General features: G+C 34.6%; 2 protein-coding genes across 7 annotated transcripts in view; one reads left to right on the forward strand and one right to left on the reverse strand.

Moving 5' to 3' along the window:
• Nucleotides 1-5,991, reverse strand: part of LOC124539241 — a 23,794-nt gene extending 17,803 nt beyond the window's left edge. The window contains exon 1 of the mRNA XM_047116542.1: nt 5,752-5,991. Within this exon, the coding sequence (XP_046972498.1) occupies nt 5,752-5,784 (33 nt within the window). The 5' untranslated portion in view covers nt 5,785-5,991. The remainder of the gene's footprint in view (nt 1-5,751) is intronic.
• Nucleotides 1-13,036, forward strand: part of LOC124539242 — a 16,393-nt gene extending 3,357 nt beyond the window's left edge. Inside the window, exons 1-7 of one of the 6 annotated variants that reach the window (XM_047116544.1) lie at nt 7,578-7,740; nt 8,022-8,088; nt 9,052-9,203; nt 9,539-9,685; nt 10,061-10,145; nt 11,767-11,963; nt 12,488-13,034. In XM_047116544.1, the coding sequence (XP_046972500.1) occupies nt 8,049-8,088; nt 9,052-9,203; nt 9,539-9,685; nt 10,061-10,145; nt 11,767-11,963; nt 12,488-12,625 (759 nt within the window). In that variant the 5' untranslated portion in view covers nt 7,578-7,740; nt 8,022-8,048 and the 3' untranslated portion in view covers nt 12,626-13,034. Of the gene's footprint in view, nt 1-7,577; nt 7,741-7,804; nt 7,934-8,021; nt 8,103-9,051; nt 9,204-9,538; nt 9,686-10,060; nt 10,146-11,766; nt 11,964-12,487 lie in introns of those variants that run through there. The other 5 variants (XM_047116547.1, XM_047116545.1, XM_047116546.1 and 2 more) reach the window with 5 other exon arrangements.
• Nucleotides 13,037-14,120: the final 1,084 nt, after the last annotated feature.

Here is a 14,120-nt window from a genome sequence, read left to right on the forward strand (position 1 = left end):
CCCGTATTTTTTTTTATGGGAATCTCTCAAATACTTGCTATCCGAAAATAATAAAATTGATCTAAATAGCATTTCGTGATGCTAAGCTATCACTAAAATCGACACAGAAATGTCTCGAACAGAAAGATGACCACTGTCAAGATAATTTTCAAGAAAAGTTTGAATGTATCGCTTTGAGAAAAAGAAGATGTATTTAATAGTATATGTTTTAAATGTGGGAATTCCCACATCGCGTTTGTATGTACTTCCAAAGTGTAAGATAACTAATAGAAACACTTCGACAGTTGAAAACCAAATATTGCCAAGATCCATAAACTGTGCGTTCGTATGAATTGATGTTGTAATAAATGATAATGTTAGTATGTGTCAATTTATGGAACTAAATTATGAACCTGTTACACCGTTAGAAGTGAAATTTTGGTGCTGGTAACAGTACCAATCAAGTTTAATAATATCAAACTTTTTTCGTTTAAATTATTAAAATTTATTTTTAAAACAGCTTTTTATAGTGTCTTTCATCTCTAACACAACACAGAAATTAGTCATACGTAGCTTTCTGAGGTACTAGTGATGTTTTTTTTCTATGTAGGCATAGAAAAAAATACCTCACGAGCAAATGGGCCAACTGGTGGATCATCCATTGACAATGTCGTTACACTGTATCACTCACCCTTTAAATCCGAAAACAACAATACAAATTACTGCCGTCTGGAGATTTAATATCTGATAAGTGGGTAGTACCCAGACGGGCTTGCAAAATGTCCTATATACCATCCTATGTCCTATCCACCGCAATACACGAAGAAAAGCCCACAGACAATTCCTTATTTGTTTCTAGTAAAACGTTATGTTTGTAACCATAAAAACACTAAATACTAAATAAATATATGTACATAAACTTATATGCTTTTGTCTCTTTGGAATTTTACAGTTTATTGACACTTGGGAATTACAGAGTAAATATTGATAATGTTTAGATGCGAGATGCGTACAAATGACCAAAGTCAACCAAAAAACAGGTTACCCTAAAGTGTGTCGGTGTATCTTGTGCGTTGTAAACAAGTGTAGACGTCATGGTGTCCGTTAGGCCGACCTTGCCCCACTGCGCCGGTCGCTGACCCCACGCAAGTCATCGCTGACCGGCGAACGTGGAAAGTATCTTATGTTTTAATCGAATGGCTACTAGTTCCTCGTCTCCTAATTTACATATTAACGGTAATATTCTATTTATAACATGCTTAAGAAAGCAAGCGAGCAAAATATCGTGCCTATGAAGTATTAGGTCAAGGATTTTCAAGTATAATCAAAAGGCAGCATAATCAAAAGGCAGCATAATTGTGTTGCCATTGTGTATGCAACGCACAAACTTGCATGGATTCACCTTTTTTGTATCATGTATAAAGTAGTGCTGTTGGGACTACTGGTCTTTACAGTGTCACCGGAAGTAGGAGTGAGTACAAGACTCAGCCTTGAAATTTGAGCCCTTTCGAGCTCGAAAGTGAGGTTCATCCAGAGGGTGTCGCCTATGACATCGCAGTTGGTGAGGTAAATGCATACATTCATTGGAATATCTCGTCCCACAAGATCACGAGTGTCAGTGAACAACACTTGTTTATGTCGCATAAACCTGACCGCAGCATAATCATATCCTGTCCTACTCAGTTGAGTCTTCTTTGTGACTGGCTGTACTGGCCGAAATAGGACGAGAAATATTAAAACTTAGAATTTTTAAATTTGACGTATTCTCAGAACTTGTTCGTAGTTTTTTAATCTGAGATCAAGATTTCATGAAATATATGGTTTACATTGTCCATAGCTAATTTGCAGCGCAGGTCAAATTTGCAATTTTCTATTATTAATAAGTATTAAAGAAATTTGTCTCTTCTTTCGTTGTCCAAACCCTCTTCAAGCTCAGAGAACTCTATTCTAGCTTGTCTATTTACTCACTAACGCATTCCATACTTTGTCCAGTTGGGTAATTCAATCCGCTTATCTGTGAATTTTTACATCACTAGTATGCCACTGTTGTATTATAAGAATCACTCTTACATAAAGCTAAATTGTTAGTCCTGCTACATAGCATCAAGCTACGACTTACTGTTACGATACGGTGGGGATTCTAATTCGATCGAACTACGACCGAACCATGAGTGGATGATTTTATTATTAAAGTGAGAAAACGACAACGATTAAGTTTCCCCTACGACTCCTGGGCGTACGACGATGTATGCACTCGTCATTCCTGCCTCTTTGACGGCGACGGCGTTATATGTCGAGGTCCGGCTTCAGAAGAGGATCCCTTAGGGCGCGTATTCTCATCCAGGCTTCAGTATTTTAACGCGCCTCCCAGTCCGGTAATGCTGTCCAGATCACTAGGACCATATTAGACCATATTCGATCCGATAACAATAAAGTATGAATTTGCTAGCGGAATTGTTCTCTAGTAGCGTTTAGCGCTTAGAACTGCGCGTATCCACTAGTTTATTATAAACTTATGTGTTTTGAAACTAAGATAACAATATTGTATATACAATTAAAGTTAATAAAACCTTTCAATACACAATATCTTGCTTTTGATTTGTTAAAAAATCTGAATTCGAAGACCCGATTTGCGACTCAGCAAAAATGCTATGAGTAGGATGTGTTAAATTAAAAGTAAAGTTTTGCTGATCGTCTTACTAAGTAATTATTAAGTTCGCGGTATTCACACCGATAATTTGTTGACCACACGCACGTCTAATGAACTGGGTTTAAGTGTAGAGCAAGTGGACGGGATAGGGTGTGACCGTGCCGTGTGATATTGATAATGTTCCTTACCGACTTCAGCCGATGCGACCATTTGCAAATCGGATCAGCAATCTAATTCGACTACAAAATCAAAATAAACTTTATTCGAGTAGGCTTTTACAAAAACTTTTATATCGTCATTTAACAATTAAGTGATGCTATCACCGGTTCGGAAAGTAGATTCTATCGAGAAGAACCAGGCGCAGAATTACCGGCTATATGTCCTTTTGAACGGTATAACTAAGAATTCCTATTCATATGATCCCTAATTTCTTCTCACACGGATCTGAAAGCTATACTTTAATAAATAAACAAATAACGGTCATTAAGTACGGTAAAAATGTAAAAAGTTAACAGCAATCCTTATGGATACAATTAAAACCAGTTCTTATTTTCCCTTTGCTGCCTTTGAAAACTCCCACCTTGGAATATGTTGCTGTTACGTTGAAAAATATAAGCACTGGTAATTATTCAGTGTATAAAAAATGTTTTCGAACGATAAACCAGATGTTTAAATAAATGCAACAAAAACATGAAGGCGAAAGTAATTTTTTTTATTACAATGAAAGTGATTATTACCCAAATCATTTCAAAACTCGAGAAAGTGTAACGGCGCCACACACTTCCCTCGAGTTGAGACCTCTTGGTTTGCAATTATCAGTTTTTGTGTTTATGACCGCTATCTTGCGGTTCCGTCTTAGAGCTGTTTATGATAAAAAACAAGAATTCAGACGAGCATATGTGTCACCCGATACTAAGTAGAAATATTAACAATTCCTTAGATTACGCTTAATTACTTCTACTCCATAATTGGATCCTTTGGAATCGGAACACAGCAATACAAATTATAATTAGCGATTGTCGAGACCTTATTCGATATTAGAAGCATTTCATTACAAATACACTTGCCTTCTTCTATGAATAATCTAAGTTCAGAAAGAAACATATTTTAATGACCTTTTCCTTCAATTTAAATGTTCTTTACGGTGAATGTATTTGTAACACATTAAAGCAACAAAGAAGTATCGTAAACAATGTATCATGTGATATAATATACGACTAAAATATAAGACGGTATGCCTTATATTTACTTACATAAATGAGGAAGAGAAGTTGACCAAAAAAAAATTCTTGCGGGACTCTCACTCGTATCAGAGTTCCGGATTACTTTATTTCATTTATTAAAATCCCACCCAACATTCAAATATGAAAATAGAATATTGAGCACACTAGTTTTAGTTCCGTAATGTCGTAAATTTCTGGCCAGGATCTCATGTTGATAGTAAAGCACTACAATAATTGATGAATATTAAAGGTAAGTAACTTTAAAAACCTACCAGTTCCACATGTCAGATTTCATTGAATCTTTTATAATTAATACCAATTAAAATAATAGGTATATCAATTTGAATAGAAAAAGGTATTTAGAATGATTAAATATTTATAATTAATTAGGTACCGTACAAACCGTGAGCGTGTTAAATCGTAGTAAGAATTCTTTAAATTTTCGAAACGATTTATAATAAATTGTTTATAATGATATCATTTTCATAACCTTTATTTTAAATTTACGAAAATTGCCTTATAAGTCCAGATTTTCCTACAGTGGCATCTCATACACTATTCAGTGATAACGGACCTGCGCCTGCGCCGGAACGAACGAAACGGTACCAACCGTCCCACTGCCTTTGCTGTAGTCTTTCTAAGAAGACTAAATGGATAAGTATATTGTAAATATCTAGTGCAGGCTGTCAGCACTTTCTTTATATTATGCAGGCACTTACTCTACTTTCATCTTACTCAAATAAATGTTTTAGATAATAAAAGGTTGACTTCGTATCTTACGGCCCATTTAACAATCGTTTTAATTGAATACCGAACGTTCGAATTTCAAACAGAATAAAGATATTCTGGAAAAGGGAAACAGATAATAATATAATCGGATCTAATAAAAAGCAGTAATAGACAATAGACTCAAATCTTCAAATTTATTCTATGTAGTCTTATCTCTTATATTATAGAACATTTAATACAACTTAAAAAAAGTGCTCAAAACTGTGCTCTGTAGACAATACGCAATAATATCAATATATGCATTAATATATTGAGGTACCTTTGTCTTTATATTTTCAACTGTTTATTTTCACATGTGATCTTATATATATTAGTATGATATGTGTGTGGTGACAGAGGACAGTTTACGGGTATACCCAAAGCCTATGCTGCCGCTGTTTTCTGTAATAGTACATGATGAGTACCAAATTGTAACAATTGGAAGCACATTATCTCCGCTATCATTGTGTAAAGTAAGAATGAGAACAATTCAACGCATTACTCGTTTTGGAATACATTCCTACAATTTCGCAGCGCGCCCGCCGCAGCTTTCTCTAATACAATTGTAAGTTGTAACGGACTTCAAGCAAATGTCGCACCTAAAGCGATACGTTGAGCGGCCATCGCTTCGAAACGAACTAGATTTAAATACATAGTAAGAATTGAGAGAAATACTCGTCTACCGAGGCATGAATGTGTCGTAAAGAGTGCCATTAATTATGCAGTCCATGGATATCTCCTACACGAATAATTATAAATATTTATGGTTACAATTTTAATTTTTAAACATTGCGACACTGTTGTTAATATTTATTTTATGACCCATTATACATGGGGAAGCAGATGTACCGTAGGAATTATGTTTACATTAATAATAAACAGCGATCAGATAACCGCAAAAAAACTCTAACTTTTCATATTACTAATATACGTAAAAAAAAATTATATTCTTTCAAATAAAAAATTTAAAAAAAATTGTGCTTTAAATGTGGTTGCTAAAATAATTGGATAATCTTAATTTACTCAAAATTTAAGATATTATTCTGCGTGGGAGTTTATCTCTCACATCAAATAAAGAATTAAATTATTTAAAAATATAATTATGAATTTTATTTAAAATAAATTACTTACCAAGTAAACTAAATACCGCATCATTGTAGACATCGTTTTTGTTCACTAAAACAATTCACTCTCCAGACACTAATCACTAAGACTTCATAAATTACGTGTAATTGTAATTTATTTTAAAATTTTCAAAATTACAACGTATTTTTTTTTATTTCGCGCGTGGACTGTTTTCCTTATTACGATGCGCTGGTCGCGTCTTGCTCTGCCTGTGAGTTAGACGGTGACTGTTCCACGGGCTCTTGTATGTAGAGGTACCATACGCATTACAGTGGGAGAAAGGATTACCGTTTTGGTCAAAAAATTGTTTTCTACATCAAACAAAGGTGTAAAATACCGTTTTGGTCAAAAAATTATTTTCTTCATCAAACAAAGGTGTAAGTGCTGGTTACATATTATTATAGTTTCGCCCCGCATTCCTAGCTACCCAGAGGTCCAGACCTAAACAGGGATTCCATGTTTTCTTTAACTACTACTACTATACACTTCCACTGACTACCATATTTACGAACTTTGTCTAATTGTAGTGTATATTTTTTATTGATATGATATCAAAATAATAATAAACAATAGTTTAATCAAAATACCAGCCTGATATGATACGCGTCAGTTGGTATTTTTATGGCAGCCACCAATAGGAATATAAATGGTTGAACCGTAAGAAAAGTCGTAAGTTGAATAAGCCTTTTTTAACTTAAAAAGGAGGTTTTTAACTCGTATTTTTAAAGGTAAAATTATAGCGAAACAGTGCCGTTAACACATTAGGGTCGTTTTCTAAATTCACCATACACATTCCATACAGTGGCGTAGCTATCGTAGGACCAGGTGGTGCAATGCACCAGGGCCCCAGAGTTCAGGGGGCCCTCTTAACTAAACCTCTAGCTTCTGAAGCTAGAGAATCACGACCCACACAAGATTTCTATTTGTATGTATCTATAATTTTAAAGGGTAATTTTAAGGGTGTTAAAGATCGATGATATAGAGGGAGTGAGGGCCCGATTCTTTTTCTATGCACCGGGGCCCTTCCTCACCTAGCTACGCCACTGATTCCATAACGATAAAAGCTACAGCATTTTCTACCGGAAACTGATGGTTTTTAAATTCATCCATTTTATTTTTCAGACCTTGTTCCAATGGATTTAATTTTTTCAGTACTTGTATAATTCTTACAATAATTTTTTTGATCAGATAAGAAAGCGAAAAACGCCTTTAGAGTTCATCAATTTAAATCAGCTGAGAAATGTCTTTTTTTTATCTAAGTTATTTTGTAGAATTTCAATATACGAACAGCGAGGCTTTTTTAAAATATTTAGCCCTTGAAAACCAGTGATGTATCTATTACTTTGGATGTATCCTAAAAAATAACTTACATATGTTATATGATAACATGATAAATGGAGGTACCTACAGGTGTATATATTAAGTGTAGGCAGTAGACAATACTTACAATTGAGTTTTGGATACTACTAATAGATATCTACTCAAATCAAATCGAAATAAACTTTATTAAAGTAAGCTTTTACTAGCACTTTTGAATCGTCATTTAACAATTAAGTGAAGCTACCATCGGTTCGGCAAGTAGATTCTACCGAGAAGAACCGCGAAGAAACTCAGTAATTACGCCTTTTTGTGTGTGTTTGTGTTAATATCCGTAATATTTTATTTGGCAATTAATTTAAAAAAAAACGCAGTATTCTAGCAAATATCAAAAATATTTTATGAGTCAAATAAAAGTACATAGTTTTATAATGTACAATTGTCTAGGTATTGGTAATTAGGAAATTAAAGAAATATAATAATTCAACACTATGGAGTCGCACTACCCATCATCCCCGCACCTTTCCAGTTTGTTCCCACCCGCGCCCTGGCGCCATGACACTCGCGCAGTGCGCTCGCTCGCCCTAAATCGCTAAATCGTTGACTCGTTCGTGACGTTTAAAAACACTTCAGTACATCGTCATAACCTTAAACCGATCCACTTTTGGATATTATTCTGTAAGTTCTACTTAAAATTAGTTTTCATATTTATTCCAAATTCAATAAAGTATTTTAAACGATCTCGTTGTAAGGTTATATTTCAGTATTAAATTTTTGTACAATCTTCGGAAAACGAGAAAGTTAAATGTCGGCTTGTAGTTTTTTATTAAAATGTCGAGTTAACAAACACTAATAGCTACCAGTTAAGTAGGTGATTAGCGAAATTAAATTATATCTGATATGAGATGGGATATAAGCGCTAGCGAGTGACCGAGTGCATTAATGTCACATTTTTCCAGGTGGGCTTGGACATTAAACCATTGGAAATGGCGATTAACAATTGGTGGAGAGAACCTGATATGGGAGGTGATAATCTCGTTGTATGTCATAATTACTGCCTACCAATATAAACAAGTATATTTTTATTTATGTCACTAATGAATTCATTGCATGATATGAAACTATTCCACAGGAGTCAACTGTTATTTTAGATTCTAAACAAGTAGGATGTAACTAACAATATCAATGGAAAGTTTGTTTTTTTGTCAGTTGTCTATAAAATATTTACAACATCTATACAAATAATCAATTCTTTTAATACCAAATTTACAATGGATTTTGTATTGAATTTAAAAAACAGTATTATCACTTATAATAACAGTATATCATACAACATTATAATAACAATATAAAATAAGTTTTTATGACCATTTTTGGCAATAAATGTAAGAAGGTTTAGGTTGTAGTCCTAATTATACTAAACTTACAATATACATACAATTTGAAAGTAATTTACAATAATTAATGGCCTTACAAACAGAAATATCTTAGGATTTCTGTTGATCGGTGTATTAAGATAATATAGTGTATATATGAAATTCTTATAATGGTTAAGTCCACAGACAGAAGCAAACACAACCATGAGTTGACCATTTGGTCCGTCCTATCAATAAGATTTAACATATTCATCATGAAATGTGAAAACAACCGCAATATAATTTAAATATTATTATGCTTTTTAAATATAGTTAAATTATATTCCTTTTGTATATTACATTCGGTTCATAACTGTTTATAAGAATTAAATGATTATTAACTTAATTTTTTACATACTTCATAATATATATTAATAGAACACAATAGGTGATGATTCTTTTTCTGGCCTTACCTTTGTATAGTGTTAAATGCCTTAATTATATTTATTGAAATATAACTGATGATATAATGTTTTTTTTTTTTTTTAATGTTCTCTATCAATATTGGAAGATATTTTTTTATGTTATAATTAATCATGAAAGACTAGTACTGATTGTGTGTGTGTGTGCACAGGGGAACGCGAGGGCTGTGCGGCGTCCCGCATGTGGCGCAATGCGTGCGGGACGCTCGTGGCCCCGGCTGCCGACCAGGCCTGGCAGGAAATTGTGGATGCAGCCCCACCGGACTCCGTCTGGCATTCATTAAGGAATTGTATCGCTTATCAGGTAAAATATTTGCTAATTTATTATAAATTATATTTTCTAAATGTGTCTGAGTAGGTATAGTCATGTACAGAACCAAAAGTCTTAATGCTTTCTGAGGACAGGACCTTTGGAAATGCACATACAACAATGTTTGTATGATTCAGTGAGACATTTATGTACCATTGTACATAAACAACAAATGATCAGTTTTGAATATTGAGACAGTATTTTTATAGAATTTACTATTATTATTATTAATTTATATTACATAGAATTTACACATACATTAACGCCTGATTGAAATACCATGAGGATATGATAACTACTGCAACATATATATGTATGTATGTTCATAGGCAGGGGTGTGGCAAAATCTGTTGCTGAAGGGCATCCCAGACGTCATGCAGCCGGCCGCATTTAAACTAGCAATAGTTCTGCGTCACACACCTTCCGAGCTCACCGTGAAGCTGCTAGCAGACTTGTTGCATCTACATCCACAGTCGGTAAGTAACAAATTCTCAATAATTTTTAAGGCTTACACTCAAACTGAAATTCAAGCTTTAAATCTATTTCGTCAGATAATAAAGCCTTTGTGTTGTATTATCGACAATACTAGAGTCGAGATGGCCCAGTGGTTAGAACGCGTGCATCTTAACCGATGATAATTTGTCTTTATAATTCATCTCATGCTCAGCGGTGAAGGAAAACATGTTCCAAACCTCCTCTGAGGAAGAGGAGGCCTTTAGCCCCGCAGTGGGAATTTACAGGCTGTTGTTGTTGTTGTTGTTGTTGTATTATCTGAAGTAATACTTAGTTTTCACTTTTTTTTTTAATTATCAAACAATTTTACTAATTATTTCAAACATAATATCTTCCAGCAAGATCTGACGGCGTACGTGCTAGCTCTGTTAACTGACGACGAAGCGTGGTGTGGCAGCTGTGGCTCCAGCGCAGGTCTACCGGGTATATAAACAACTTTCATACTATAAATAAATATTGGACATCACATACATTACTCTGATCCCAACGTTAGTAGCTTAAGCACTTGTGTTATGAAAAATCAGAAGTAACGATGGTCACAAATATTCAGACCCAAGACAACATGGAAAACTAATTAACTTTTATTTCATCGACTCGACCGGGAATCGAACCGGGAAATTTCATACCACAAAATTATTAATTCAGCAAAACAGAATTAAGTCGTTTTGGTTTGGGTAAATACCACTATAGTCTGTTCGCGTTAAGAATGCAGTGAGTTGTCATTGTTTAACGGCTTTACTCCGCCCCCTGACCAATCAAATCTTTTTTAACAGCAGGGTGAAGGTGTATGCATATTTGTGTTAAAATTCCAACAAATTATATTTGTTTTAAAGACTAAGTATAATTAATTTAAAAAATACACATTAAAATAAAAAATCGAATCGGGGTATTAATCAACAAAATTCTTAACACTATATACAATCGTTTGCGAATCTTGCCATCACGATGTAGAAATTTACATATTTTGACATAACGTCATCTTGTAGCTATAGGTTACATTAATTATTACGTGTACAGCTTGAATAAATTAAATATAAATTTATAAATAAACAAAATTTAAATTATAAAAATAAAAATATCAGTTTATAATTAATTAAATGTGAACTTGACTTTGTAATTTGAAAAGATTTGATTGGTCAGGCGGCGGAGTCAGGCCGGTAAAGAATGACAACTCACTGCATTCTTAACGCGAACAGACTATAGTTGTACATACAAATTGGCATTTTCTATGGATTAGTTTTGTATTCTGGAAGTTGGTAGTGTTGCCACTACGTAAGGGGTTGTCCATTAATCACGTGATCTTTTTTAGCATTTTTTAACCCCCCCTCCCCCATTGGTGACACGTAGTGAGGTTTAAGACCACCCCTCCCCCTTCTCAACATCACGTGTATTTTTAGTACCTACAACGATACTTAAAATTTTCTGAATATTATCTTAATTTAAATACAGGTATAAACTACAATCTTATTTCATTCTGAAATTAAGGACCGTATTTGTTTAAAAAATCACGCATTACACGAAAAAAATAAATACACGAGATATCTTACTACACCCCTCCCCCTTGTGTTATTTTCGTGATTTTTATCAAACACCTCCCCCCCCCCTTTAAAGCCTCACGTGATTGATGGACAATCCCTAAGTCAATGCGCACGGTAATCTGTCGGATGGTGAGTGATTTTTATCAAACACCTCCCCCCCAAGCCTCACGTGATTGATGGACAACCTAACTCAATGCGCACGGTAATCTGTCGGATGGTGAGTGATTTTTATCAAACACCCCCCCCCCCTCTCACGTGATTGATGGACAATCCCTAAGTCAATGCGCACGGTAATCTGTCGGATGGTGAGTGATTTTTATCAAACACCTCCCCCCCCCCCAAGCCTCACGTGATTGATGGACAGCCCCTAAGTCAATGCGCACGGTAATATGTCGGATGGTGAGCCCCCCTCCCCCTTTCAAGCCTCACGTGATTGATGGACAACCCCTCACTCAATGCGCACGGTAATCTGTCGGATGGTGAGTGACCATGGTGTGGATCGGCAGTGTCGTGCTCGGCGCCGGGGCCTGTGGGGGGCGGCGGCGCGGCGGGCGGCGCTCCCATGCGCGACCTGCAGCTCTTCGGCGACTGCGAGCTGGCCGTCATGGCGGCGTCGCGCGAGGAGTACGACGCGCACGCCAAGCTCGTGCGCGCCGAGTACGCCAACCTCACGCAGGAGAACTACGTCGAGCTCAGGATCAAGGTGACCCCACCCTCCTCTCAAACCATCAACATACTCATATAAATCAGATTTATTAGCGAAATGAGGTAGATGACAGATACTTAACCAAAGTTGACGCATAAACGATGGTATCATGTCATTTCGAGGTCGAAATTATTTCTTTGTCCTTACTCCTCCTGCCATTGAAATGAGCTTTGAACTAAGAAATTTTATTTCCAGTGAATTAATTACTAATATAAAGAGTCGAGATGGCTCAGTGGTAAGAACGCGTGCATCTTAACCGATGATTACGGTTTCAAACCCATGTTCATGTGCTTAATTTGTCTTTATAATTCATCTCGTGCTCAGCGGTGAAGGAAAACATCGTGAGGAAACCTGCATGTGACAAATTTCATCAAAATTCTGCCACATGTGTATTCCACCAACCCGCATTGGAACAGTGTGGAATACGTTCCAAACCTCCTCAAAGGGAGAGGAGGCCAATGGGAATTTACAAGCTGTTGTTGTGTTGTTTGTTATCAAAAATATAATTCTTTTGATCGTAGATATTGAACCAATTTGTCCAAATCCCCAAACTGTACAACACGCTGGAGTTTGAGGGCTTTGAGGCAGCTGCGAGGGAGAACATCGAGCGTGAGATCTGCACCCTACGGGAGCACCTTTTGACCGGCCGACACGAATAGCGCCGGCTTTTCACTTATGACTCGGACGATTCAATCAGTTGAATTGTCGAGTCATAGTGACACCCTGTTCCTGTTTGATTTGGATTTCTATGTGTTAATGAAGAAGAGAATTAGTGACTCTTATAGTTTGTTTTTAGTGTGTAAACGTCAACCGATAGATTTATTTTTACATTTCTTTATTGTTACTTTTATGAGTTGTGACTCTTGATGTTTTTTAGTAGATAAGGATTTAGTTATTATTAGTTGAAGCCTGGTACGTATTAGGACTTGTTGATGCCTCAACATCAAAATGATTCGTACTAGCATCAACAATTTCTGAACAAAGATTTAACTGCCCCATGTTTAGTGATCAGTCATATGATTATTTTATAAATATTTACCTATATATAATTATTTAAATCAAATAGTAGTTTACATCATTTTGTTAAGCATCAAACAAAAAATGGGATTGCATATAATTAATTGTCCAATTTATTATATATCATATTGTCAACATTTTTAATTAAATTGTATGAATTTTAATAGTAGTTCTTACGGGACACACAATAGTATTCATTTTTGTTTATATTGATAAAGTTAAATTTTGATTGAACATTGAAATATATGATATTTTAGAATAGATGGGGATTAACAATGTATTTCAAAGAATGTAACATTATTGTAGTGATTGCTACTCGCTAGTTGGTAATGTTAAATGCCTAGAAGGATATAAATTGCATAAATACTGAAATAAAATAACAAGGCATACGAAACTAGAGTTTGACTTGAATGTAATGATAGCTCAATGGTGTACCCCGTACACTAAAAATAGCATTTTGCATACTTTTAAAAATACATTTATCAAAGCTGTGAGCTATTTGTCAGCTTAGCTTGTATTATTAAAAAACTAAATCTAGCCTTAAATTGAATTGAAAGAAAATCAAGTATTTAATATTATAAGTGTTGCATTTCAATCTAGTGTTGCTAGCCAATAAAGTAAATATTATCTATGAAATTTTAAACATGTATCAATTTGTGTAAATAGTTTTAGAAAATTATGATCTTTTAAAATGAATTTTAAAAACAAATTGTTCAACTTTTTCAAGTGAGTTTATCGTGATAGTGTTGCTAGATATTATATTAAAAATAGATTTAAAATGTATTAGTGTGGTTTATATGTTTGGTTATGGAATGAATTTTCAAGAATCAGCTAAATATTATTTTTAATAGGCATGTCACTGCTGCTTGCGTGCAAAGTATTCTGACAATGTCATGATGATTTGAAAAAATATCACATGTTTATTATACATTACTTTGATTTTATGATAAATTAAATACATTTTTTTTCTTCAAAATGTCAACATATTTTCTTATAAAAGCTAACTGGCTAACTTCTGGATTTTTCCTTGAAATTTAGATGGATTTGAGTAATATTGAAACAATTATTGTTTTCAACTTATAAATGTAATCCTTTTCGTACATCATTAATTTATATGACATTCAACAGAAGAAAACA

The sequence above is a fragment of the Vanessa cardui genome, chromosome 22 (assembly GCF_905220365.1).
Source record: "Vanessa cardui chromosome 22, ilVanCard2.1, whole genome shotgun sequence".
NCBI lineage: Eukaryota > Metazoa > Arthropoda > Insecta > Lepidoptera > Nymphalidae > Vanessa > Vanessa cardui.